Here is a 27,458-nt window from a genome sequence, read left to right on the forward strand (position 1 = left end):
GATATGCCATGCTAAACTCAGCCTTGATATTAAATCCCATGCAGTGTCACTGGCTTCACTGGAACTGAGTTTGTAAGATAATTTAGCTCTTTATATGATCTGAACACTTAAATTTATTAAAGTTATTTATAGCTAATATAATCTTTCATGAGAGGCGGTCAATATTTTACTGAAGAAACTTACTTTCAGCAAATTCTCTCCTCCTTTTGAGGAACTTCTTAGTATAAGGAAAGTCAGTGTTTCAACACCTCAGATTTCAAACTGAAGCTCAGCAAAAGCTGAAAGAACAAAACAGAGGAACTGAGGGTTTGAGAAGGATCAGGTATAGTCACAGATATTTTTGTTAATCTTCCTGCCTTCCCCATTTTGTTTTGCTCTTTCCCACCTTGCCCCTGGAAACAAACTGAAAAAGACATGTGGGGAATAGGCATGAGAAGAAGAAATGTACAAAGCAATCACATGTAGGTTTGGGTGCCCTGGAGGCTACTTGTTATCATTTCAGAGGATGCTGGCTTCAGTGACAAAACTTTCTTAAAAGGTCGTGTCCTGTCTCCCACCTATGTCTGTTGGTCCAAGCCAAGATCTTATTACACTTAGCATTCAAACACCAAACTAGAGCAACCAAAGCAGCCCTTGATTTTTAAGTTTTGGGTTTCACTACAGGCTAAAGAAACACCCTGTTCTGCAAGTTGTGCCAATGAATTCAGTATTTCCAAGGTTTTGTGTGAGAGAATATGATGGCATCCTGCCCCTGACCTGCTTATACTTTCAGGAGGAAGGGATGGAAAAACTTTGATTCTACAGCTTGGGTAACAAGTTATAATCACTAAATTTGTCTATGCGTCACTGGGTCTAAGTATTGTAGTATCCACATTTATCAGATATTGTGGAAGAAAAATATGGATTGTTGTATATTTACTTTTTTTTTTCTTTATATCCGACTGACATCAGAAAACACAAGTTTAGAACAGCTTCCTTTTGGTCTTGTACAAATATCAGCATGATTCAACCAGCCAAGGGTTTTATTTTCTACCTGCTGCAGTAGCTAAAAATGAAGTAGATTTGAATGCATTTTTAGTTGGTGTATTTCCTACTTTTCTTTCATATAAGAAAACCCTGTTCCAAAAAGACATTTATTATGTAGCAAGAGTTGACTATTACTCCCTAGTGATACATATATAACTTCCACAACAGTTTTGCTCAGTTTGTAGGTCAACAGCGTACTCCTTAATGAAAGAGAAAAAAACAGAGTTGCTGTTATGACGCAGGTGCTGAAATCTCAGTAACAGCTCCAGAGCAATGTGAAAGCCCCGTAAATCATGACTGTCTCACAAGGCAACCAAGGCGACGGATTTCCCCAAACTACTCTTATTTTGCTAAGAGTGTCATCTTGTGGAATTCTTGGAACACTCTTCAGCCCTGATTGGCAGCTGAAGAGGGGGATTAGTTTTCCTCCTGGTGGAGTAATCCATTACAGCTGAGGATGATTTCTTTTAAGAAAGCAATGTGTCAGCAAAATCAAATAAAATGTGGTTCCCTGACATCTACCATTAATGAGACACCATTCTTTTATTTGCTCTCCAGAGGTATTTCCTAATGACAAAGTTGAAGGGGGTGAAAAGGGTGTTTAGTTTTTTAACCTGCAGCAGCTGCGTAGACTTTGATATCAAGCTGTTGTAATCTCAAATCAAAAGACAGCACCCATAGGACTGTACAGGCTCCACTATACCTGATGGGTCTGATTTCCCTGTTTCTACCACCACAGTTAACCTCACCTACAAAGCTCTGTGGTGCTAATAGTGATCACCTTAACAAAAGTGTATGTTTTCCCCTGGGTGTCACACTGAAAGAGGAATTTCTTTAGATTCTCTATTTTTGTCAGCCTTTCCCTGATGGTTGACAGTAGTCTGAGCCATGGTACTGTCAAATCAATGGCAGCGATAATTTAAAATGTCAGTTCTGAGAATGGAATTTGTGTCTTGTAACCAAAGTTGTACTCTGTGGCACTATGTCAAAAGGCATTTTAATTTCTCTTTAATTGTCTAAAGAAATGAATGTTCTAAAGGATTTTTTGAAGCAATACACTGAGAAAATACAGGTTAGAAGCTTTAATAATATTATATAGGTCAGCAGACCAGGACAGTTTTCAAAGTACGGTTCAGTACAATTCATTGTATTGTGCCTTAAAATTTAACCTTCTGTGACTCAGCCCACACAGCTTTTATATAGGGTATTCAAACTACATATTAAAGGCTAGAATGGCAGCCAGCTGAATATCTGAAAACATTGCTCTCCTTTATTTGGTATATTTCATGAATCTTCACTCTAGGCAGATACATTCTGCTGATAGCATACAGGCACCTGGCTTGCAAAAAAAATATTCTTAATAAAGAATAGAAAAAGGAAAAAAAAACCAAACATTTCTGAATGTTCACAAGTTCTGAATTGTGACTCTTCCACACATAATCCATGAACAGGTCAAAATTAACAGCTTTACTAGTTTTGAAAACAGCAATGAACTCTTTAACTAGTTCATAATACTAGGACTCACCCAGATGGAAGAGTTCTGTTGAATAAATCAACAGCACTACGTCATTCAAGAGTAATTAATTCTCAGTGAACTCGACACAGCTGGAAATAAGCCCATGGTTCTAACAGGCTGCATTTTTCTAAGCTCTTCCATCCAGCTATCACATAGCCTCTGTTTGAAACTGAATTATTGCACAAAAATACACCATCACTGGTATTTTAGAAGCATGAATTCTACCAGGATATAAACACTCAACTTTGTTATATAAGGTCCCCCAGGTTTTTAAGCAGATTCTTACTTGTTTATTTATTTGCAGAGGGGTGCCCAACTGCCTCCCAGGTGGAGGAAATTAAATGCTTTCCAAAATCAAGAACAATGTAAAAATAAAATAAAAGTCACAGGTCAGTGATGAACTGGAAGAACCGCTATCACTACTAGCAGTCCAAGCTGGAAATAGATGTTTGCAAAATGGCAGAAGCTCCAGCTACCTGTCCAGAGGAGAAAATAACTTTTTTTCAAAACAAAGCTCGACAGCAGTACTAACAATAACGACGAGATATAGCAACATGAGTAAACATTAAAAATAGATTCATAAACATCTAAGCATGTGTCTTTGTGTAGTGAATCCTACCCTATTTGTCCAGACAATTTGTTACAGATGAGTACAAAATGCTCAATAGCATATGTCACTGAACTCCACTAACATGATGCTTTCCTAAGTTTCACACTGAGCAAAGATTTTGTAGCAGAGCATTACAAAGTACTTTTGTATTAGTGTAACAGCATAGTGAGTGCTGAGACTTCATTTACTCATTTGCTAGTAGATTAAATAATATCATTAATAAGGCAAATGAAACTGCCAAAATAAATGTAGAAAGTGTATTGTGATGCAAAATTCTTGGGGGAAGCATGACAGAGTTGTTCTGTGCATTCCTTCCCTAAATTACAAAATAAAGGGCAAATTTTTCCATTGTTATTTAAGAGAAAATACTCTACCATGAGAGTATCTTGGGTTAAAACTTAAAATGCAGTACTTTTGCCCAGACTCATTAAATTTTGTAGAGAAGACTAACTAGCTGGTGTTCCCCCACTGGAACATGAAAGTACTTGACAAAATTAAAAGGCAAAGAAATCATACAAAACACAACTTCATAATGTTACTGAGGAAAATAGCTGGCATTTATCTGGGGAGAAAACCTCTTCAGTTAACTCGGCAAAGATTAAACACCAAAAGCAGTCTTTCAGTTCTTATGCTTCAGGGCCTAAACACACCAGCAAAGGACAAAGCAGATGTCTGTCCTGCCATCTGTAGTTGAGCAACTGAAAACCTGGAGAGGAGAGGAAAGTTAGGCTTGCTTCTGAATGGTCTGGCATTCAAACACACTGGACTTCTCTGTAGCTGAGCTGCCCATTTCTTAAAATGAGAAGATGTGTAGGTAGAGCTAATATATTTTATTAGTCCACCTTGTACAAACGAAGGGTAAAGGATAGCTTTTGGGTGCACAAACCCTTTTGTTATTAAATACTCTCTTCAAAATATGCACCTGGGAACTGAAACTCATAACCACAGCAGACACTAGAAATCCTGGATTCATTAGCTGTTTAGGGCATACTTCCCCTCTCTGTTTTTCTCCTCCAGCTCCCTCCAAAAACCTCTGTGTGTTCCCTAGGCAATAAATTACACGTTTCTCAATTATCTAAGGAGATAACGCCTCTTAACACCTCTCTGCTCCAGAGGCCCAAATACCTTTCCTCTTATGTCTAATTAAACTCAGCATAATTAAATTCACAGGCATCGTTCCAAACTTGCAGGTAATTTTTAAGCTTTCTGCTTCTCTTTCAGAGCTGAAGGAAGACCTGTGTATCCACGATTTTGCCTAGATTCCTCACTATTCTACTTGTCCCAATTTTTAAAACTCACCATTGTCCTTGGGTACAACTTAACACATGCGACCCCAACATCCCAGCACCACTGTCACTCTAGTTTGAAGCAAAGTACAGTTAATAGCAAATGATGGCTTAGGGAATCCCCTTGGTCCCGATGGCTACCAATGTCCTAGGAAGTACTACAGGGAGAAGAGTGGATTGCTCTACCCTTCTCTTAACACTTTTTTGTTGAGCAGACAGGTAGGAATGATCTGTCAGCAAAACCGTAGCAGAGTCCAACGACTTATCAAGGGTACTACTGCTTGTGCTCCCAGGGGATTGTTCACCAAATTCCCTCTCTCTCCCATGAAGACGTATGGATCTGGGAAATGCTGCCATAGAAACAGGATGTTCACAGACTGGCACACTCTTTGACATATCCTCCTAACCATACATCTTCATTTACCAACATGGTTTCAGTAGGTACAAGGTATAGCTCCATTTCTTAGATCCAGATAAATTCCTAACAACCACTCAGATCCATGGTGCTGCTTCTGTTGTTTTTCTGCATCACATGAAATCTTTGATCCCATAGGAATGGTTTGCACTGTGTTTAAACTGACATGTAGGATTAGCTAAAGGCCACACTCACTGGCTTGCAGATACGAAACTTCACAGCTCCAGCTTTGAAGCTCACGGAAACAAGAGACCCTGCAGAAGATCTGCCTCTCTTGTACCTTCTGTCACTTGCATTGTTTCTGAGAGTACACCTTATTTCCTGCATCACACCAGAAACCTCATACACTATGTTAATTACCTCAATAAACCTGAGAAATCTCAGGTCAGCGATGGCTTAAGAGGTTTTTCAGGTTTATTGAGCTAATGTAAAGCCAGGGATGGTCTTAGAGTGCAGCCTGGGGACCATGTATTTATTTTCTGCAAACAGCTTCCTGCAGTGATGTGTTTCTTGTAGTATGGTGAGAATCCTTTATATGACATTGGATCTTTTATCCTTGATGTGACATTCTGCAATCAAACCACCAGTCCTAGTTAGTCAATGAGTTAGCGTTGTCAATCATCTTGCTGATGGCTTACAGAAGATGGGCTAATTCCCAGCAGCTGAGCTTCCACCTTTATTCAATTTTGGGCTGCATTTAATAAAATAAAATGTTTAGCAAGGTCTTTAAATTAAGTCAGTGAACTTCAGGTTCATTTCCAAGATTAACAAGCAAATTTTTTCTAACAAGGTCCCACAGAGGTAAGGCAAGACATTTCATGTTTTCATTGATGATGGCCAAACTTTTACTGGAAAGCTCACTGCACTGCAATATGATACCAAAGTAAAGTGGATAAGAAAATCGTAAGATTTCATAACAGCTGAATATGATACAAAAAGTTGGAATAAAACTGTTTTCCAGTGACGTAGAGACACACTTAAAGCAAAGACTTCAGACAAGGATAATGCAGAAAAGGATCTGGGTATTATAGTGGATTATATGCTTAGTACAAGCAAAAAAATGCCACACTTGCAAACAACGCAAATTCCCTGTTACATCTGTAGGGAGACGTACCATGTGTGAGCCTTGATTCTACAACATTTGGACCAGCTGTGGAGCATCACAGGGACAACAGTCGTTAGAGGTTTAGAACATATGCCACTGGAGAAAGGTTGAATGAACTGTCTAGAGACTCAAGACAAAGAAAAGACGTGGATAATCTCATTTTCTTTTTTGAATGTGTTGAGATAGGAAATAAACTTTATGCTCACAGTTAAAATGGCAAGAAGCAATATGTCTAAACTACAGAAAAGGAAATGTGGGTTAGATATCAGGAAAAAAACTTTCCAACAGTCAGAACCAGTCTCCCTCCTGTTTGTGTAGAAAGATTGTAAGGGAACATTTTAAAGGCCAGACTGAACAACCGTCTTCCAGGAATATCATATTAACCAATCCTGTCTTCAGAAGGAGGATGGAGCAAATGACCTGGCTGGCCCCAAGACTTCTGATACTGTTTTTTGGCCATTTTTTGCCATTTGAACATCTCTTTTCCAGGGTTTCTTAAACCAGCGTCTGCAAGATACTCATGATAAAAGTAGCAAAGGACTAGCAGACATCCATCCACAGCTGTGTTTCCTCTTTGTAACAAATGAAAGTAAAGCAGTCAGTGTATTCTTTTTCCTGCTCTCCTCCCTCCTTTTTCTGCTCCAGAGATCAGCATGCTGAGGGCTGAAAAACATGGGACTTCAAAAGTGTTGGGTGATGAGGACTGATTTTCTTTTTGTAGTGAGGGTCAGCACTGAGGCAATAAGGAACCCCTTTAAGTACCTAAAAAACAAGCAAGCAACCAACCACCAACAACTACAACAACCAAACTTGGAAACATGGCATACTTCTGTATCAGACCTCCAAGTACTTCATACCGATTCTGTCATCCAGGTAGGACATTGTGGCCCTGTCATATGTTCAGAATGGTTTTCTTGGCAGCATCACCTGGATAGCTGGAGATGAAGAGCCTCAACAATGGCCTCAGAAGACAAGTAGAGAATTGTACTGAAATATCGTTTTTATTAGTATAGGACCAAAGCGGAATAAATTAGGGTAAGATCCCAGAACATGGATGCAGAGGATGTCTGTTTTTCAGCAGCAAAGTCAGCTTTGGCTTAGTTTTCTCACTTTACCTTCACTTGTAAAGTACTGACCTCCTAGTAGAAACAGAATGAACTTCCAGATTGCTACTTATAATTATCAGTAGAGCCAATGTGGCAGCACTAGCCACTGTAAGGTTATCTGTGCTAGGAAGCTGTGTGAGAGACGCCATCAGGAACTACCTACCAGAAGCCTCTGAGCTTTCACACTTGAGTAACCACCTCCTGACGATCAAATCTGTAAACAGGAGCAGGCACAGGAGCACAGCTTCTACTTTCTCAGGACAGCATAATAGTTCCTGTTTGACAGGCTATGAATTTTGCTCCCCCCCAATTTTCAAAGGTTTCTGTCAATGCATTATAATCATTACTACTGTTAAGCGTATAGTAACTGATCTATTTTTCCCCAGGAGTTCCATTAAGTATAGATACACAGATGTAAATGTCTACTCACCATTTAGTAATAGCTACCATTAGTATACAATAATTTAGTGAAGTTACAGACAAAATACCAAACTATTTTCTACATAAGACCATAAATAAAAACACTGTGTGTCAAGCGAAGCCCCAACCTGACCAGCATGCTGCCTCCAACAGGGTCTAGCAGGAAGTGCTTAGGGAAATAGTACAGAAAAGAGGACAATAATTAAGTAATTCTTCCCTGGTTTAATCTTCCAGATATACATAACACCTTTGTTTAAATAGCTACATGAGAGAACTAGAAAGCTAGCACTGTTACCTCTGCCCTCCTCTTCTGAAACATTCTGGATGATCCCCATACGTGTCTATGTTTTAATTTCCCCTATGTCATGTGTCTGGGCAGTTTATGTCCAATTATGCTGTTTCTTCTGAGCATGTTAAGAGCTTCAGTGACACGGATGCAAAAGACCTAAGTTTGCTGGGTAGTGCAGAAGCAATTAGAAGAATTAAACTGGAAAAAGAAAGAGACAATGAAAGCTCTGTGTTTTACCACTGATCTGTATTTGATGTTGAACAAGTGAGGAGCCTTGTATTTCTCAGGTTATTTTCTCTGACATTCCTAACCGGCACAAACATCCCAATCCTATAATTGTTCCTAATTCTTTGTCTGTATTGCACACCTCTTTCTAAGGCTGCACATTCAAATATTGCAATGTTTCGCCCCACTTTTCTTCCCTAGCAGGATAATTGCAGATTCTTTATGTGACTATTCTGCCTCCTAAGAGCTTAAACAACAGTATTGTGGACACACGGCATGGTTAGGCTGGGCACTATGGATCCTGTCCTGTCCAATATGTAGAGTTAGAAACGACTGGGACTTATTATCAGGAGTTATGATGAGCTTCTCTGGACAATTTAAGACTAAATGCACTGAGTGGGAGGACAGATTGGAGGGATTACTACCACGACACCCATGCACCTTCTACCCTGCTGTCTTGCTGCAGTAATTTAACTCTGTGATTGATCAGTGAGGCCATAAAAAGTGATGTATGTTTTCCATGTACATTTTTTAAGTCCTGTAAAATGGCTTTTCCCATGCTTTTTGAACTCTTTATCATTGATGCAAGCCCCTCTGTCATGTAAAAATAATAACAGTTTTGTAGGCAAAATATCTTTCTTGCTCATTATTTTGACACCTAGCCTGGGTTTATGTAGATAAGAATGTGTACAGAGCAAAGCTGTTTAATGCAATCTGACCGTGACATGTTTCCTAACAGCTTTTCTTAAATAATATTTTTATATTCTTCATAGTGAATATATGACCATAAGATACGTATTATTCTCTGTTAGTGGAGTTCTCTAACAGAAGTAATGTAGACAAAGCATAGCAGAAGAATATAAAAAAAAAAAAAAAAGACATGTGAAATCACTGAACCAAATCATGGAGCACGTTTTCTAAATGTATCACAAAGAGAAATATCTGAGGAACTTCGACAGAAGACTATGGTGATACGGAACACAGTTTATTCTCAATATATGTTGTGGATATAACAAATCTGACAGCAAATCAAATATGACTGACTAGAGGAACAGGATCTTCCATGAAAAATTAGTGACATGGTTCCCAGACACATGTTTTATTCCTTGCAATGTGCCCTAATCCAGAAACAACACTTGACATCACTTCTCTCAGATCCTGTAATGATACTCAGCCACTACAAGATCCGAAAAGTAGTGGCAAATTTCCACACTGTTTATATCCTGTTTGTAACTATTGAAGAAAAGGAGGCTTTTAAAAAAGAAAATCACTGTCCTCCTCCCGAGCAACATTCAGGTACCATGCACTGGAGCTAACTTTCTTGCCCTTCGCTGCTTCACCACCTGAAATCTGACATTCTAGTGACCTCTAGCAAAAATGAGCAGGACGAGCATAAACCTTCCAGAACACAGTCAGGTGCAGTGTGGGGCGCCCAGCAGCCAGAACACTCTGCTTCTCTCTCCTCTCCACGTACATCCAACTATACATATTTATTCTGACAAAGAAACCGCTTTCCACCACCTGGCACCTTTCGCACTCTCCCTGCTTTTGAAAGCCAAGGTGGGAGAAGGTAAGGGAGGACGGGGCGGAACGAGCCCTGTGCGCGCTGCCGTGCGCCGGGGGGAGCGGCGGCCCGGGCAGCGGTGCGGGCCGGCGGCACCGGGCTCTGCCTCCCGTCGCTTTTTATTTCTTCCTAAAGTTTATTGTAAAGGGGTAACGTTTGCGGGTTCGTCACGTGACCCTGACAGGTCCTGCCTATTGAGAGCCAGACCACCCACATGGAGGACGATGGAGCTGCTTAATAGAAACAGGCATGTAATTGTGAGGCTTTCCAGCACTCTGCAGAATGCCTGCAACCTAGAAGGGTTATTTTTTTACACTTTCCGTTCCTTTGGGGTAGGGGGGAAAAAAAAAAAAAAAAAAGAAAAGGAAGGAGGAGGAGGACAACGAGAAGAGAAGGAAGGAAGGAAGGAAGGAAGGAAGGAAGGAAGGAAGGAAGGAAGGAAGGAAGGAAGGAAGGAAAAGGAAGACAGGCAGAAAGAAAAAGAAAGAAAAAGAAAGAAAAAGAAAGAAAGAAAGAAAAAGAAAGAAAGAAAGAAAGAAAGAAAGAAAGAAAGAAAGAAGAGAAAGAAAACAGGGAAGGACAGAGGAAGCAAGCACTGATGTCCCATTAAAGCCGTCAGTGCCAGTGAATGAGGGCGCACCCAGCCCTCCAGCACGGCTCCCCACCAGCGGCTCCGGCAAGGGCAGCGATGGTAGGTGCAGCCCCGGGGGGCGACGGCGGGGCGGCAGCGGGGCCGGGGGCCGCAGGACCCAGCGGACAGCGCCCGGGCGCGGGCCGGGGGCTGGGACGGTGTTGGAGGGGTTGCGCGGGCCCTGACCGGAGCCGCTGGCAGCTGGGGCCCGGGGCTGGCGGAAGGGGGTGAGGGGAGCCTCCCTCCAGCCGCCGGGGCCGCGGCCACGCCGGGGCACCGGGCCCTCCCCGGTGCAGGGAAACCAGGGACAGTGACCGGGCCAGCGGCTCCTGCCCGAGCGGGGACGACAGCGCGGAGCACGGCCGGGCAGCGTGGGGCGGGGGCGCGGTGCGGGCCCCGCGGCGGGAGGCACGGGGCGGCGGGACTCCCCCGGGACCGGGCGCTGCGCTGCCCCTTGCCCAGCCAGCACCCCGCACCTCGGCGGTGCCGTGGCTCGGAGCTCCCGGTGGGGACGCTGGGGATCTCACCGCTGATGGGAAGTGCCTCCTGCGATGACTCTATGTACTCCCGCACAGCACTGCAGGCGGGGCCCCAGTCCCAGCAACTTGGCACCTGGATGATCTTGGGGCCCAAAGAACCTGCCATGCATGGCACAGAAACCCTTCTCGGGCCAGGCTCCATAGGACAGTGGCTGCAGGGAAGGTGCAGTTTGCATCTTCCTTTTCTTTGGAAAAGCTAAATAGGGATTCTTACATGAGATGTACGGAGGAGCTCTTTCCCTCTCTTCACAACTCTGACTCAATGCCTGAAGTCAGTGGAAGCTGCTGAAAACATAGGTCTATATGGAAAAGGAGGGACAGCCGCTCCCTAATTTAACAGCAGTGAAATGTATGGTGTGCCTTAGGTTAAGTTGAATAGTTCTTCAGCCTCTGAGTCCACTCTGCGTGTGGTTCGACCATCAGGACCAGTATACCGCTGCTGTCATCTGTCTTGCATGCATTGCCCCACTGCTCCCAGGGTCTGGAGGCCTGAGGACATTCAGTGACACATCTACCCCACCTGGAGCCTTACCTTCCACTATGGGAGGCAGACCTGAAGGGGGCAAAAGTGGGGAGAGGAATGGGGAAGACACCTGGTGTTGTCAGGTGATATTAAAAGAAGTGTTGGAGCCAAGGTGGCTGTCTTCCAGCTGCTAACCAGACAGCATTTACCAGTTCTGGTTAGAGGGTCTCCCATCATTTTGGCACCAGTCTGATATGTGTATCTAATTTCTCGTTAGGGCTATTAGGGTCATTGTGTGTCTGGATTATAATCTGACATTGTGTCTGGACGGGAAGTAGTGGTGTTGAGAAATGTTAGGTTTGCAGAGGGAGGGGGAGAAGGACGCATTCTTTAAAATCTATTTGCTTTTGAGAGCTGGTAGATATAAAAACTGGCAGCCCACTCTGAATTAAAATGTCTTGGGCTTCTCTGTTTTTATCCTTATTTCACATGCACACACACGCGCACACACACACCTTTTATTTTGCTCTGCCTTTGCCACAGTGTATAAAGCCCTATTGAGTCATGTAGGCGTGATGTGTAAACTGGATTAGCAGTATGAAAGAAAGACATACAATGAGCCTGAATTGTTTTACTTCCTTTTCATTTCTCACACCTATATCTCTAATAAATTTGTTGCTCCAGCAGTGGGTCAAAGAGATCGTGTCGCTCAGCTTTTTTTTCTGCAAGACCCGATGGCAGAGATCATGAAAATGAATTACCTGCCTTCTGCCAAATGCGAGACTTGAGCTATATCATTACACAGACCCAGTGTTGTCCAGACTGACTAAAAACTGTTCCGTATAACTTTCCCTCTCTATGCACATTAAAGTCCTGCAAGTGGCAGGGCATTTTGCCAGGAAAAGAATCTGTTATGAAGACGACTTGGGCTTTTAGAGTTAAAACCCCTTATAGAGTATGATGAAGTTTGCCAGAGCTGGGATGCCCTGCAGCTTTTCGAGGGAGATGGCTGTTGCTCCCACTGCTGTCCTCTGCAGACCCCTGGGCGCTCTGGTCCTTCTCTGGGAGTCCACTGCTGCGCTGGAGGAGTGCAAGAACCTCAGAGGCTCTTCTAGAGGCACGGTTCCCAGCAGCCCTCCATAGAAGAAAATGCCTGAGCTCTTGGGTTGATGCTGTAGATCCCTCATTTGCTCCTTTGTGGCGTGCAGAGCAGCTTTCCACTAAAGGAGATCAGGGGTAATTAGCCGCATTATTTTGACAAGTTGGCTCAAGCAGTTCCCTTTCTTCCAGGTCTGAGGAGGGGGAGAGGGCGAGCTTCGTGCTGCCACCTCCCTCCCAGGCGTGGGCACTACGCGGAGGCGCTGCCCTGTGTAGAGGGTCCCTGCTGTGCGTCACCACCCCCAAACTGCAACCCCCACTTGCCTGGTGGCAAGTGGGGCATTATGAGTGGAAGCAAAGAGGGGCTCAGGCTGCTGTGCAAAACCCAGTGAAGGTGCCGCCCTGTGGTCTTGTATGATGTCAAAGCCAGAGTCAGGCATGCATATGGGGTTCAGGCCTGAGGCAGACCTGTGCCCTTGCACGATGAAAACATGTGTGACAGACAAAAATCTGAGGGAACAGGCAAAAATCAGGTTATTTTCTCTCAAGTCCTTCTTCTGCTATGGCCAGCTTTCTTGCAGCCCCTACAAAAGGAAGACAAAGTGCCCATGCTTCATTTCTACATAATTTCTTTAGGAAGGTAATCAGATGCTCCAGCACTGCAATGCTCTTAGTGCTGTATCCACAGGTGATGAGCAACCTGGGAAAATGTGTTAAAGTAAAATCAGTGTAAATACCCGTTCCCCATTGCTAATCTCTACTGGATTTGATCCATCATCTGGAGGGAGGAAGTATGAAGCTCTGCATAAGCAAGATGCAGAGCATTACAAACCAAAGCCACGATCACCAAAGCTCTGAGTTTCTTGTATGCCAGCCCTGGCTGTCCAGGAATCAGGAGGACCGGGTGTAAAAGGTTGCAGGCTGCAGGCACCCTACCCAAGGAGACACGTTCCTAGGCCTTTACCAGGGAGCAAGTCTGAGATAAGGAATCTGTGGGATCCCTGCAAGATGCTGAATATGGAAAAAGCCCGTGGTGTGGAGGAGCAGTTGCACACACAGGGCATGCATATCACAGCCAGCAGTGCTTACAAATGTAAATAAGGACAGATTGATTAGGAACAACATTATCTTCGGGAATGTAGCACACAGGCATCAGCTATGAGGCAAACTAGGGGCAGCCACTGCTTTGACCACCCAAGTGGAGACTTTTACACTGACACTTCTTCCTTAAGGGAAAAAAAAAAAATACAGAAACAAGGCCAATTAGATCCCTGCAGTAATTAATCTCTTGTGTATGCTTAAAAAAAAAAAAAAAAAATCCCTCCGGACCACAGGGAGAGGGGGTCGATTAAGACAGCGCTTGTTAAATTTGAGTCTTCAGACTGAGTTTTGGAACCAGAAAGGAGGACTGACGGGCGCTGGGCTATTGTGTGAAGCTGAGCAGGCAGGAGCCAGACAGGAGCCACGCAGGGCAACTCTGGGGCTGGATGTGCTTGAAGGGACACTCTTCCCTGGTTTTGAAGCCTGCTGGGAGACTGAACTAAAAAGCCTTTCCACCCATCCCTTCCTTCTCCATCCCCCAGCCCTACTACCCCATCGGGCTGGGTGATGTTAAGCAGGGCAGGAGCAGTGGCACATCGGTTCCTAGTGAGATGGACCGTCACTTTCCCAAGCGGAAACTCGAATTAGAGGTGGCCAACCGCATCTCAGGTGCGGTTTCAGCCTCCAACTCCAAGCTGTTTAGGTTTCCTTCTCCCATATGTATTCACCTACGTGTGCGTGACAGCTTGCTGTTCCCATCCACCTTCCTGGAGACAGTTCTGTGCGGAGCACGGGGCCGGGCCTTCAGCGTGGCAGGTTTCCCAGTGCGAGACAAACGGAGGTGGTACGGAGACGAAAGCAAAAGGGACATCGGTAGCTGCGACTCCAGGAAGCCGCTGGCCGTGGGTGCCCCAGGCAGTTTCACGGAGAGGCTCCGCACGGAAAGTGCACGCGTCCCGCACCCCCTTCCCGCCGGCGGCCTCGGCCTCCGGAGCGCTGCCCACCCCCACTGCTGGCGCCGGGGCTGTGTGTCTGGAAGCCCGGCCGGGGCGGCCCCGTACCGGGCAGGGAGCTGCTCGGGCTCCCCCTCACACCTCGGGTCCCCACACTTTTTCTCAGTATTTCTATTTTGCCGCAACGAACGTACAGCCGGAGCGCCTACAGCTGCGCTCCACCGCAAGCCCGCAGCGGACTCCCTGCTGGGGGGCAGCCCCCCACAGAGAGCCTTCCCGGGCCGGGCGCGGAGCGGCAGGGCGCGTTTCCCGCTGCCCTCCGCGCCAGTTCGGCGGGAGGTCCGCCGGGCCGCGGAGCCACCGCGGGAGCCGCGCTGGGGGCCGGGGCGCGCAGCCCCGGGGCTGGGGGGAGTGCGCGCAGCTGTAGCGGCAGCAATTAATGGCTGATTCTCAATGAACAGAGACGGGGAGAAGCGGTGCCAAAAAAGTAAACAATCGCGTATAGTTGAAGAAGTGTTTAGCGCGGCCGGGCAGGCTGCATTTCATGGACTTTTACACTAAAAACATTAAAATTGGTTTTCCTCAGGTTTCAGTTAAAGAATGAACCTAAAGTTGAAACAGGCTAGCTACCGCGTGGCTTTAAATCCCTCAAGTGTTAAGTTTTCATTGTGTTTTTCTAACTGGACGGAGTGGTTTTCTTGCAAGGAACTAAGTCTCCTCTTTAGTTAAAAAAGAAAGAGAGAGGGAGAAAAATCTGGCACTTTCTACCGCAGTATCCACCACTCTGTCATTATTTCTGCAAGCCTGGGAATTCAGCTCAGACCTCCCAGTATTTGTTGCAGCTTGAGGCCAAGGTGCCTCTAAAAGGATTTTCTTTTTAAGGGCTTTAGAAATCGTTTAACGCTGCTTTCCCCCCGTTTCGCTCTCTTTTTTACAAAGGAAAAATATATTTCTGTGTCGATTGCGAGAAAAGTTCTGCGCGTGTATTTGTCTGCAAGCATCCCGGCCGGAAAAAAAGAAAAAAGAAAAAAAAAGTTTCTTGAAAAGAAAATGAAAAAGAAGGGGGGGGGGGGGGGGAAGGCATTCCTTAATGGAAGTATTGCATGCAAAGAAGGCTGGATCTCTTTAAGGCTCCCCCTGAAGCTGGAGATGCACACACAAGGGTTGCCTGCCTGGGTGGTCTCTCTACTTTGGTGAGCTGTTGCTAAGCAGCTAATAATAGTCATGTTTGCTGAGTAATTTCTGCCCTCCCCGAGCCAATCGCCTCGCAGAAACCCAAGCCATCTGACAGCCCTGGGGGCGGGCTTTCAGCTTTTTTTTTTTTTTTTTTTTTTTTTCCCCTTCCCTCCCTCGCTGCCTCTCTCCTCTCATACTCCCCCCCCCCCCCCCCTCCCACCCCTCCTCCTCTTTATCCAAATGGAGAGAGTAGTTTTTTTCTTCTTCATCTCATCTCTTGAGCCGAGGGGCTGCAGCTCGGTGCTGCCGCGCACACGCCGGGGGAGAGCGCCAGGCAGCCGGCAGCCCGCCTCCGCGGCGGGGCCGACCGCGGAGCCCCGCCGGCCCCGCGGCCCGCGGGAAGCACCCCGGCGCTGAAGCAGGATGGTGCAGCGCGGCGAAGCAGCCCAGCAGCAGCAGCCGCCGCGGCCCGCCGCGCCGCCTTCGCGCCGCCGTCGCTGAGCGCCGCCGCGGACAGCAGCTTCCCGGAGGAGGCGATTTCAACGGGAGCGGAGGAAGGCGCGGCGGCGGCAGCCGGGGAGGCCCGGGGGTCGCGCCCGTCCGCCTGCCCTCGCCGGGCGCGGGGAGCGGCCGCCTGCAGCTCGGGGTCCGCGCGCGATGTGGCAATGGGAGGCGCGGGGAGCGACTCGGCCGGAGCGGCCGCGGCAGCAGCCGCCGCCCCGCGCCCCGCGTGAGGCGGCCGCGCCGCAGCAGCCCCAGCAGCAGCAGCAGCCCGCGGCCCGCAGCGCCGCCAGCCCCCCGCGGCCCCGCCGCGCCCCCGGGCCCCCGAGCTCCGCCGCAGCGGCGGCAGCGCCAGCTCCCCCGTCCCGCCGGCGGCGGCAACATGGCCTCGGCCGGTAACGCGACGGAGCCAGAGACGAGCAGCAGTGCGGGCGGCAGCGGCCACCCTGGCCGTGCGGCGAGGAGCGGCGGTGGGAGGCGGCGGAGAACCGGAGGGAATCGGCGAGCCGCGGCGCCCGACCGGGAGTATCTGCAGCGGCCAAGCTACTGCGATGCGGCTTTCGCCTTGGAGCAGATCGCAAAGGTGCATTCACTCTTTTTTCCAGAGATACACGATAGTGCTAGTGCTGTTTTTCGGCGGGGGAGGAGGGGGTGGTGTGTTTTCTCGCGGGGGTGGAAGGAGGAGATGGAAATCAAACAGCCACCAATAAAATGCTGGGAAAAAGAGAGGGACGTCTGTGACTCTTCAGTGCGGGAGAGAGTGCCCTCCTTCCCTGCTCGCCTGTGCCTGCCCTGGTGCGTACTTGCACTGCGGAGCACTCTTCTGGTTAAATTTCCCGAGGCAGCCTCAGGTCGCTCCCCGCCTTTCCCCCCCGGCTAGCCTCCGGCCCGCTCTCCCGCTCCTTCTGCGCTTCCTTTCTGCTTCTCCATCCCCTCGTAGCGCCCTGCGACCTCGGCAACACTCGTTCCCGGTTGGGACAGGGTAGAAAGCGGGCAGCCGCTTTCTTGGCAGAAGTTGTGCTTTTGTGAAGTTCTCCGCCGAGCGCCGACACGGCCACTGCACTCGGAGAGGGGGTTCCCCAGCAGAGATAGCTTGCGGCGGTTTTCTTCCCCCGGCGGTCGGAGGGGAAGCGAGGGCCGTAAACAACTTGCCACCTTAATTCTGCCGCGCAGGTCGCGCCGGTCCCCGCGGTGCGGTGGCGGTATTGTTGGCGGCGAAGGGCTGAAGGTGCCGGAGCGCCCCGCAAGCCCGGCCCGGGCGGGGCGGAGGGATGTCCCGGGCCGCCAATCTCCGCCGGCCAAAAAATGTTCAAAGTAAACAACCTCGAGACGCTGCCTTGCTGCAGGGATGGTTTCACTTCAGGGAGCAGATTTCTAGGCTTTGTAAGAAGGAGGAAAGGAGGAGGAAAAAAAAAAATCCATGTGGCTGCCCTCTTCCGTTCACAAATATTGTCGTAACTTACAGATGGCTGTTCTACTTCCTAATTCAGATCACACAGCGTCTCCAAACTCTATGGAAATGAATTACTTCTGATCTTACAACGCTGCTCACCACGTGGGTCCTGCCTCAGCACCAAGCCCCTGCTAGGAGCTGGGGATGGGGGAAACAGCAACTAGTTTGCTAGTTTTCTATCATCAGCGAGTCCCTTTTCATTCCCCCCACCACCCTTCAGAGGTCTAAGGAGAACAGGAAAAGGGACTTGTTTGTTTCTTGTGGCTGTTTAGGTTCTTTGGCAGTGGTTACTTCTGCCCTGGAGCCGCAGGTCTTGGCAGCACGAGTGCTTTGCAGCCTGAGCTGCTGGTGGTGGCTTGGGCATGAGGAGAGTGCGGTGGGCAGCGTAGGTGAGGGTGCAGGGGTCTTGGGCAGTGGCGTTGCTCCAAACCCGTGCGTTGGCCTGGGGTGAGAATGGCTACCAGCAGGTACACCTTGGCCTTTGTGTGTGCCCAGGGGTGGCCCTCCTGGAAGGGTGCCTGCTTGAGCTGCTCACGGGGCTGCCCAGGGATGCTGCATGGGACATGCACCCCGAGGAGCACGGGCTGTTTGGCCCGTGGGTGAGGAAGCATGTCCGGTGGCCTGTCGCAGCCCCTCTACTACTGACTTCTTCTTGCCTTGCAGGGGAAGGCGACGGGACGGAAAGCGCCACTCTGGCTGCGAGCAAAGTTTCAGAGACTGCTGTTTAAACTGGGCTGTTACATTCAGAAAAACTGCGGGAAGTTCTTGGTTGTCGGCCTCCTGATATTTGGGGCTTTCGCTGTAGGATTAAGGGCAGCTAATCTCGAAACCAACGTGGAGGAGCTGTGGGTGGAAGGTAAGTCCGAGGCCCTGTCCTCTGCCGTTTCCTCTCCCCGTCCCCCCACGCCAGGCCGGCCGGGTAAAGCTACCTCGACCGGCGGAGGCTGGAGTGCTTGCGTGTGTACGTTTGTGCACAGGGCCGCTACATGCCGGGGAGGGCCTACTGCCGGCGGGGAAGCCGGCGCAGCGCTGGGTGGTTGGGCGGGCGGTTGTCGAGGCGGGCGCTGGGCCGGCGCGTACCACTTCTCTGCCTGCGGGGGGCCGCAGTAGCAGACCGTGCCCTCAGCGGGGGGCGCCGGGCCAGGCCGCCCCCGTTCCACCCAGCGCTCTCGCCTTCGGCCTGTTTACCCGTGCGGGATGGCGGTGGGCGACGGGTCTCTGCGTCCCCGTCGGCGGCGGGAGGCCGTCTCGCTGCCGGGAGGCGCCCCTCCGCCATTTTGGGAGTGCGTGCGCCCGCGGCGGGGGGAGGGGGCGGGCGGCGAGGAGCGCGGCGCGGCGGGGCGGGTGCCTGTGTGTGGTCCTGTTTTTTGGACAGCTTTCAACTGTGGGGGGGAGCGTTTGTCTCAAGGTAAAAAAAAAAAAAAGGGGGAGGGAAAAAAAAAAGAGGGAGAGGACAAAAAAGCCGGCTGCCGAGGCGAGGCGGGGCTTGTCAGGCCGCCGGGAGCAGGGTGGCCGCGGGCAGTGCCCGGGCTGTGGGGCGCCGTCCTCCGGGCGCAGCCCGGCGGGGCGGCTGTAGCAAGGCAGGCTTGGTAAAGGAAAGGAGCGGTACCTCGGCGCCAGGGCTTCGCGGGCTGCCTTTCGAAACAGACACCCTGCACCCCGGACACAAACACCTGGGGTGTGAGGTGGGCAGAGCCGTGTCAGCAGCGCCCCCTTCGCAGGCCCCGCGTGTCCCTCGGGGCGTCGGGCAGCCAGCCCGGGCGCGTCACCCTGCCCTGAGAGGCACGGCTGCCGGGTTTGTGGTGCTGCTTGTGTTTGGGGGTTTGTTTGGTTGTTTTTTTCTTTCGTGTTCTTTTTGTGTGTATTTTTTTTTTCCTTTTTGTGTGAGTTTTTGTTTTTGCTGTGGGGTCTTGGTTTAGTACTTACCTAGTATCACATTCCCTTGTTAGCTGGGTTGATGTGAAAATAGAGTTCCTTGACTGCAGTAGTTACTCGGGTTTTATGTCAAAGTCGCTTGCAGCAGATTTGGTTTATAAAAGTTAATATGGAGAGCTGCATAAATAATCATTCCTAAATAGCTCTCTGTATGTGCGCCTGTGGAAAAGCCAGTGCTAAGTGCAAACAAAGCTAGCAGCTGTTATTGAAGGTGGTCTGACTTGCCCCTTAGATGAATTGGAGCATATTCCAGATTCCATCCTTGCAGATGACAGCCATATTTGGGGTCAGGATGAGGTTCCTGGGTCATTTAGTGAGTATTGATTTTTCTGTTTTGGAAAATAAAGTGTTACCAGCTGAACTTGTTTTGGTACATGCAACCCAGGAACCCAAAATATGATGAGATTTTCTGCCAATAGCACTTAGAGCAGGCAGGTTCCCATCTGTAGGAAGAGATGAGCATTCAGAGTCTGTATTGATCACTAGGTCCTGTGCACCTTAAATACTGATGCCAAGTATTATGAATATTATGAACATTTTTTTTTTAAGTCCTTGTGAGTTTGTTGTGGCAAAGTTTGTTTTGTCAATTTTTGCACAAGTGTTTTGTCTTTTCTGTGTTCGGTGTGTAATATGTGAATGCAGTTCCATCCAACACCATTCCTTGAGGTTTATGATTCTAATATTACTGGGGTTCACTTACTTGATAGGGTGATCCCGTCCCATAAATGCCACCTGTGTTTTGTAACTGTGTAATACCAAGAAAGTACTTGCTGACAATGCCTGTATGACTGGCCTTGAAGTAAAAATGCAGTTCTCCAGGAAAAAAAAATATTAGTTGCAAAATAGCTGTTTAATTCAATTGCTGCACTGACCTCGTGTCATTACTGCTTCTTGGAGAAAGGAAGAAGGAAAGTCCCTGGTAGAAAATCTAGTTGAAATTGATCTCTGAGGTTTTTATGGCCAAGGTGAATTCATAATGCAGTTGATTGTACAGAGTTAACCTAGGTAATTTCGCATCTGTTGAGTTTTGTTTTCAGGTCAGAATTGGTGTAAAGTAATGTATTAAAACTGCATTTAGAAACCCTCACGTTTGCAGATTGCAAAGAAAGGCTCACTGATTAAGATGAAATAAAATATTCTGGATTTAATTTAAATTAACTTCCAGTCTTCCTATTCTAGTGCTATGTGACTGTCTACACAAAAGGACTTGCTAAAATGTGCTTTCCTGGTAAAGACTATAAATGTTCCAGTAATTAACTAGGGTATTATACATCTAACAAATAGTAATCCCATATTTCTGTTGCAAAACTACAGAGGGAAGTGCAGAGTGGGAACCTGAGATGGAACAGGTTTAGGAAGAGATAGTATGAAAAATGGGGTTCTTCCTATGCAGAAATGGAAAGCGGTGACCAAACTAATTTCTCTGCACTTCTATGCCAGTGGTCCTAACAGATTTAAAGTACACTCTATGGAGGTTATTGTACTAACTGACCCTTTAGAACAAGGTTTCTTTTAGGAGAAGCAGTGACTGAATTGCCCTGTTTATTAAAATAGCTGTCTTATTTTTGCCTTTACCTTTTGTCTACTGAGAGTTTGAACTGAGCAATGTTGGCCAAAGATGGTAAATTACTTGAAATATATAAGTAACAGTTTTGATTTGCTGCTGAGGCTTTTTACAGTTATTACTGCTGAATAAATTGGCAGTATTTATATAAAGAGACTGATTTTGTATATTGTATTTCTGAATACCATGGAGCATGGAACATAATACAGCACTAAAGTTTGCTGTAAGTAAGTGGTTGCTTTAAAATGGTAACACGATTAATTAAAAATAGTGAAGCGAAGTTTGAATGAGTTTTAAGACCATGTACATTCCAAGATAAATTATTAGTAGCCTGGGTCTGAAGCTATTATGCATGAAATATTTATATAAGAAGTTTAGAAACCCACCTCGTAGGCAAACTTTCAAAGAGAGAAAAAGAAAAACAGATCTCCAAAACATAATTCTTTCAGTTTTCCTGTAGTAGTCGTTCTCCTTCAGAATTTGTGCCAACACTCTTGGCATTCTCTAAGCCTCCTGATACCAAAGTGGCTTTCCTCTCAGCTTGTTTCTTGGCACTGAGTGTTGTAGAGTAGCCTTTTTTAATTTTTTTAAACTCACAGTCCTCCTCTGACTGCTCATCAGAGCATTTCAGTGTCCCCTCCCCACAGTATGCTCTCAGTCTGTGCTCCTGTCTCATAGTTGGGCTTTCTGGCATTGTTGTTTGGGTCACATACCTGTTTGGGTCAGATATCTGTTTCCCCTGAGCCCATCAGCAGGTCTGTCATCACAGTGTGCATACCTTGCTACTATAGGATGCTTGTGTTAATTTCCTGGGCAAACAAATTCTGGACTGGCATTTTAATGGCAGTTCTGTTGTCCATGTCCATTCAGCTTTAGTTAAACTGCTATATGTGGGTGTCCATGCATACTGGAGTTCTGGAGACTGTTTAGCATCTTTATACATCATAAGCCCTTGAGAGAACAAAAAGGGCTTTGCATTGATTTCCTCTGTGACTGAATTTTGTTGGACACAGATGTGCTTTTAGAAACATCCATTCATAACTAGAAAGTACTCTGCATGGAAAAGAAATCATGCCTATAACTGCTTATGTTTTTTGCTACCACTCTAATAGGCACTCTAAGACCCTGTGTGTGAACAGTAGTCATACATGTAAATTCACAGCCTCTGCTTCTGAAAGAAGGTAGTTTTTGGCTCCAGAGAAGGTTCTGTTAAGCAGAGCTCGAATTTTGGCTACTGCAGTGCCTTGAGTGGCATTAGTTGGAGCAGCTTATATGGGGAGATATGGTCTAGTCTTACTTCTTGATAATTCTTTTAATGTTACTATTGTCTTTGGATTTTTTCCCCCCACTCACTTTCTTCATTACTTTTTCTTCTTTGAGAGGCTGAAGATCATGGTGTTCTTTCCTTCCTTTCTTGCAGTTTTTGAACTAGCTGTAGATCAGTTGAAACCTCCCTTCTGGCCTTCGTTAGCTCTCTTCACAAAGCTAACCAAGTTCTAACATGCGGAGTTCCTTCTTTATGCTAGTTTGAAGGAACAGGGTGGGTGATACAGGTAGGGATACGACATCCTGTAGGGAAAACAAAAGTTCCTCAGTGGCCACATAGTTCAGCTTTGGTACTTGGAACAGTGAGTGTGTTCTAACTGTAAGTGAATTAGGACTGAGTTCATATGGCATGAACAGTTTTAAACTTCTAAAGATTTGAGCTATGTGTAGTATTGTTTCCTTTCATTCTAAAGGGGCAAAAATCAAGTTACTGTTGGTATTTATGGCTGACCCATCTTAAAATATGTCAGTCTACCCATGCAATATAACGATGAGGTGAAAATGAGGAAAGTGATGCGGGAACCAGTGTTATTTCCATAGATTCTTGGTTTGCTTAACCCAGCAAGATCAAATGCAGGTGGAGAGGAAAGTTATTCTTAACTTCTGCCTAAGGCATCTGTTAACTTTACAGTAGTATTCTTTGGAGAAACAAAATAGTAAAGGAACAGATCTTTGGGGATGGGTGACAAATTTATGTGAGGGGCTTGGAGTAACATGTTTGGTTTGAATATGGTTAGCAGAAGTTGACCCACTTGGGTACAATTCAGTTCTCCCACAAACGTACACATTTGCACACAGCAGTGGAGTAGAACTGGTTTAGATATCCTTGTACCTGCATCACCTCATCAACACAGAATAGATGGCAGAAGAGCAGAAGTTACTCTGCTGGTGAATCTGAGGTGGTGTGTTTATTGGCTGCATGACACTCTGGGGGCTGATCTCATCACTAAATCCGTTAGTTTCGTGTGGATCAGGTGACATAAGAGTTTACATATCTCTGAATACTTTCTTGTGCTGTGTTGTATCCCTCAGTGTGTATTAAAAGTTTGTGGAAAGGTGTTTATCTGGAAGATTTCCAAATCTACTGTTTGTTTGAATGAAGTACAATTATTTCTTATGTCGTTTCTCAAATGAGAAAGTAGCAGCAGTTTTTTGACATGGTGGCTGAAGGATGGTCACCTGGGCAGTGTGCTCTTTTTCATGTTTACTGGTCGAAATGGAAGAGTATTCTGTACTTGCTTCTGTTTTGAAAAAAAAAAAACCATGAAATTCTAATATGTAAGCTTTACGTGATGTTTGTGGATAAAAACATCAGCATCATGGGTTTTGTATTCCTGTGAAGTTGAACTCCCTCTCTTTTCATATATTGAAAGTTGTTAAGAAAAGGTGTCTAAAGGTTTTAGTTATATGAATGCTTGATGGTTATCTTTCAAGTGCCTGCTGTTACATTGAAAGTCACTGGATGTCTCTGTTAAGTACCGTCTTGACAGGTGTCCATATCAACAGCTCAGAGTTGGTGTTCCTTGCTGAAAAACTCTTACATAAAAAAGAACAACAAACAGCTTCAGTGTTTAAAACTCCTCTTTCATCTGTAAGCATTTTAATGAAGGTATTATTGCATGTGACCATTCTTTGGTCATTGAGAAGGTAAAGGGTGAAATCCTGAACTTGCTGAATGTAGTGGAAGAATTTGGAATGGCTTTAGTGTAGCCTGCCTTTTACCCCCATATAAAGCCACAGAAGACTAACAGCATGCCTCTGCTCTACCTCTTCTGGGAAGGGCAGGAGGAGGATCTCCTCCTGTAGAACTGGCACCCCTTAAGCTGTAATTGCATGGTTGCACAGTTCCTTCTGCCTTTCAGACTTTGGAGGCATTTGATGTCCCCAAGGCTGCAGAAAATTAATCTTTATTATTATTTCCAAACTTAGCACACTGTCACCAGTGTCCATGCCAGAATGTGCCCTTACAGATCCTTGTTTGGAAGGGTCTGTTTCCTTCTCTGCTGAAATATGTATTTAAACAGGGCAGTGCCTTGGCTGTACCATTCTCCTCTTCTGAACTTTGAGTGTCATCTTGCACTCTGGGGATTTTGCTGTTTGTGAAGAGAGTGTGAAGGCACTTCTGTAGCTCTGGAAAGCCTAGAGATTTCAGTACAGAAATCCTGGAGTGAAATAGAACAGTTGAAAGCAGCATTGCTTTATTGTTGTTCCCCATGCCATTGCTGCTGAGGAGGAAAAGGGGAATGTAGGTAAGCAGAAGAGCTAGCTCAGCTCTAGGGCTGGCTGCTGCTGGAGTTGTGGTACTATGTGGAGGTGGTGGTGAGTGGTTTTGAGGTCTACTACCAGCTCCTGTTACCTGCTAAGTGGACTTTTTTCTTTTCTTTTCTTCTTGTTGTTGTTGTTGTTAAGAGACTAGGCCTTCATTTCTCATTGTTCCTTAGCAGATGTTGGGTTCAGACAAGAATGAACTCTAATAGCCATGAGTCCTCAAACTCGCTTTCAACAGAGAATGCATTAAGGAAAACTTGAGCTCCTCACCCTGACTCCATCCATTTTCATGATTTATTTTTTCCATGGGAAGTGTTGGCCCTAGCCCTGCTAGTATTTGTGGTGGTTCCCCAGAAAATAGTAATACCGCATAGCATATGCATGTAATTCTTGACCACTCAACAAATTTAAAGGCTACTACATGCAAGTGCATGTTTCAGTTACACATAACTGTTAGTAGGCTCCAAAATATGACAGCTTCCAGATGTATGAACTGACTGATCCCTTCGTTTAGATTACGCACCACAGCTGATGCCTAGATTAGTGCTGGCCGGACAAAGCTATGGAAGATTTGTCTGGTTTCCACAATGTCATGTTTATATTTCATTTGGATTTTTCCTTCAAAGCTGACCTCCCTATGACCTGTTGGAACTGTGTCCACTAGGATGCTGGTTTTAATGTGTCTGCAACTGCTTTCCTTTTGGTGTCTAATGGAACATGTTCTCGTTTTGATGCTCATGGCCTTTTATGCACAATCCTTTTAACATTGAATCACGCACTTCAGCCTATGAGCAGTCAGGCAAAACTGTGCTTGTAAAGCTTTCTGCCCCCCAGGTAGCTTTTAAAGAATATTTTGATTGGTTAAAACAGCATTTTGGTTATATAGACCTTGTGGGGCTGTTCCTCATCAGGCATTTTCTCCCGTATATAAAGTTCAGTCTTCCAGCCATTGCACAGTGTTTTTTCTGTCTACAGATGATGGTGTGGATACATACATGTTTCTAGCTGCTCTTTTTTGGAGCTCAGCAGGAGCTGGAGTGCAGAATTTTACCAAGAAGTTAATTCTTCATTTTGTCTACTGTGAAGTTACATGTGTTAATAATTCTCATTTATCTTCAGTATGCCTTGGTTATTTTCATTTCTCTAATCTCTCCTGCCTTTTATTATGCAGGAGGTCTTTCGCCATTTGTGTTTGTTACCTGGAGAAACTTGAAGATATAAGTAAAACTCCTTAAGGGCTAAGTGACAGTTCTAGAATAGGAAGAGTAGTCCCCTGTCAGAGTTCAGAAAGATAAAGATACACAACTCTCATTATTACTTACAGAAACTCAATGTTTTTTTTTACTATTGATGCTTCACTGGGGCAACAGGTTCCCAAGATGGTACCTTATGACACAAAATTCATTGCTTTGAAGTATGATTTGTGCACTGGAAATACATGCTGTCTTATAATGGCCACTCTATTTTTGTGCTCATAAATCAAGGAAAACAGGAAAATGGTTTGCTCCTGTTTTGCATGATCTCTGCTATTTTATTATCTATTTACAGTGTCCTAAATATGACCAATGAATACAGGGTACAGTAAGCTATGCTCATTCTTGCTGTTAGCTGAGGGACTTTTAGAATAATATTTCATTGTACATTGCACTAAAGTAGTTTGAGTGGAGGTGAAAGGAGTAACTTTGAATTTAGAATTTAAAAATAAAATTTATTTTTCTTAATTCTTTTTTTTTCTGTGTAAAATCAGTTTAATGTCTGTAAATACAATTTACTTGTTACTGTTTTTTCTCTGTTATTTTCATTCTGTATCACCTCAGTTGCTATAAACATCCTGAATTTGGCAGAAGTAGTAGTTTCACGAGGTAAAAAGCCCTGTATGGAAACTGCTGACCATATAGATGTTTTGATGTATGGAGAATTTTAATTTTGGTTTTTAGAATTAATGTCTTGCCTTTGACTTCTGCTTGGTTTTGGAAAACTTAAGTTATTTTAGTGCTTGAGCAAAATATCTAAGAAGTAAGGGAATGAGCAGAACCATGACCTGACTCTTCTGTAAAGGTGCTGGTCCTTTAGAGAATTGTACTGAACCTAATACCAGCTTTGAATATACAAGTAATCATTGTGTATTTGAAACATCTGTATTTGGCTCATGTGCAAGCAAAAAAGAAAAAGCTGATATTTTCAAGGCACATGTGCTGTGTTGTACACCCATATACCTGAAGCTGGAACTGAGCCCTTAAACTGTAATACAGTCTTCATTTACTAACACTGAGATAAATTAAAAGAAACAGCGTTCTCTCGTTTACCAGTCTGGTGCTTTCTGCTTTTCAGTCAGTAACCAAAAGCTAAGTGCAACAAGCTAGAAATGAGCACTGTTAAGTCAAGTTGTATGATTCCCCCCTCCACCCCCGCCCCCCTTAAATCATTGCTTAAGGGCTTCTGGCCCCTAGCTCAGGAATCCTGCCCAAAAATGCCAGATGTATTACACAGTCAAGTATTGCAATGTAAATAGTGTTCTATGCCATGAGAGCAGGGTGGTCCATCTCCCAGTTAAAAAAAAAAAAAAAAAAAAAAAAAAAAAAATCCACACAATCTGAAAAAAGCACAGTAGTTGTAGTGTTATTTGTGTTTTTGGCTGCACAACCAGTATTTTGGAGCTGAAAAAACACAGATAAATTAGTGCTTTGGACTAGCAGATAATAATAACTGGAACTGAGATTCTAGAAAGCAAGCTGCTTAGTTTAGTCAAACAGGCGTCTAAGGAGTAAAATATTAAAGGCCATTGCTGACAGGCAGAACCTGTTACTTTACCTTACTGTGAACAGCAGTCTCCTGCACATGGAAGCAGAGTGGACAAAGGGTGAGGAGTAGGGAACGCAGAGGCATTGCGTTTTTCTCGATCTCATGCTGTGTAATAAAAAGACTGGGTGTGTTACTGCACCTTCTGA

The 27,458-nt window shown here is 45.8% G+C and overlaps 1 protein-coding gene across 4 annotated transcripts in view; it reads left to right on the forward strand.

Annotated features, from left to right (window-relative positions):
• The first annotated feature begins 9,812 nt into the window (after positions 1-9,812).
• Positions 9,813-27,458, forward strand: part of PTCH1 (patched 1) — a 74,925-nt gene continuing 57,279 nt past the window's right edge. Inside the window, exons 1-2 of one of the 4 annotated variants that reach the window (XM_065045807.1) lie at positions 9,813-10,253; positions 18,081-18,273. In XM_065045807.1, the coding sequence (XP_064901879.1) occupies positions 10,191-10,253; positions 18,081-18,273 (256 nt within the window). In that variant the 5' untranslated portion in view covers positions 9,813-10,190. Of the gene's footprint in view, positions 10,254-15,657; positions 16,548-18,080; positions 18,274-18,717; positions 18,826-27,458 lie in introns of those variants that run through there. The other 3 variants (XM_065045806.1, XR_010468921.1, XM_065045808.1) reach the window with 3 other exon arrangements.

Source organism: Columba livia, chromosome Z (assembly GCF_036013475.1).
Source record: "Columba livia isolate bColLiv1 breed racing homer chromosome Z, bColLiv1.pat.W.v2, whole genome shotgun sequence".
NCBI lineage: Eukaryota > Metazoa > Chordata > Aves > Columbiformes > Columbidae > Columba > Columba livia.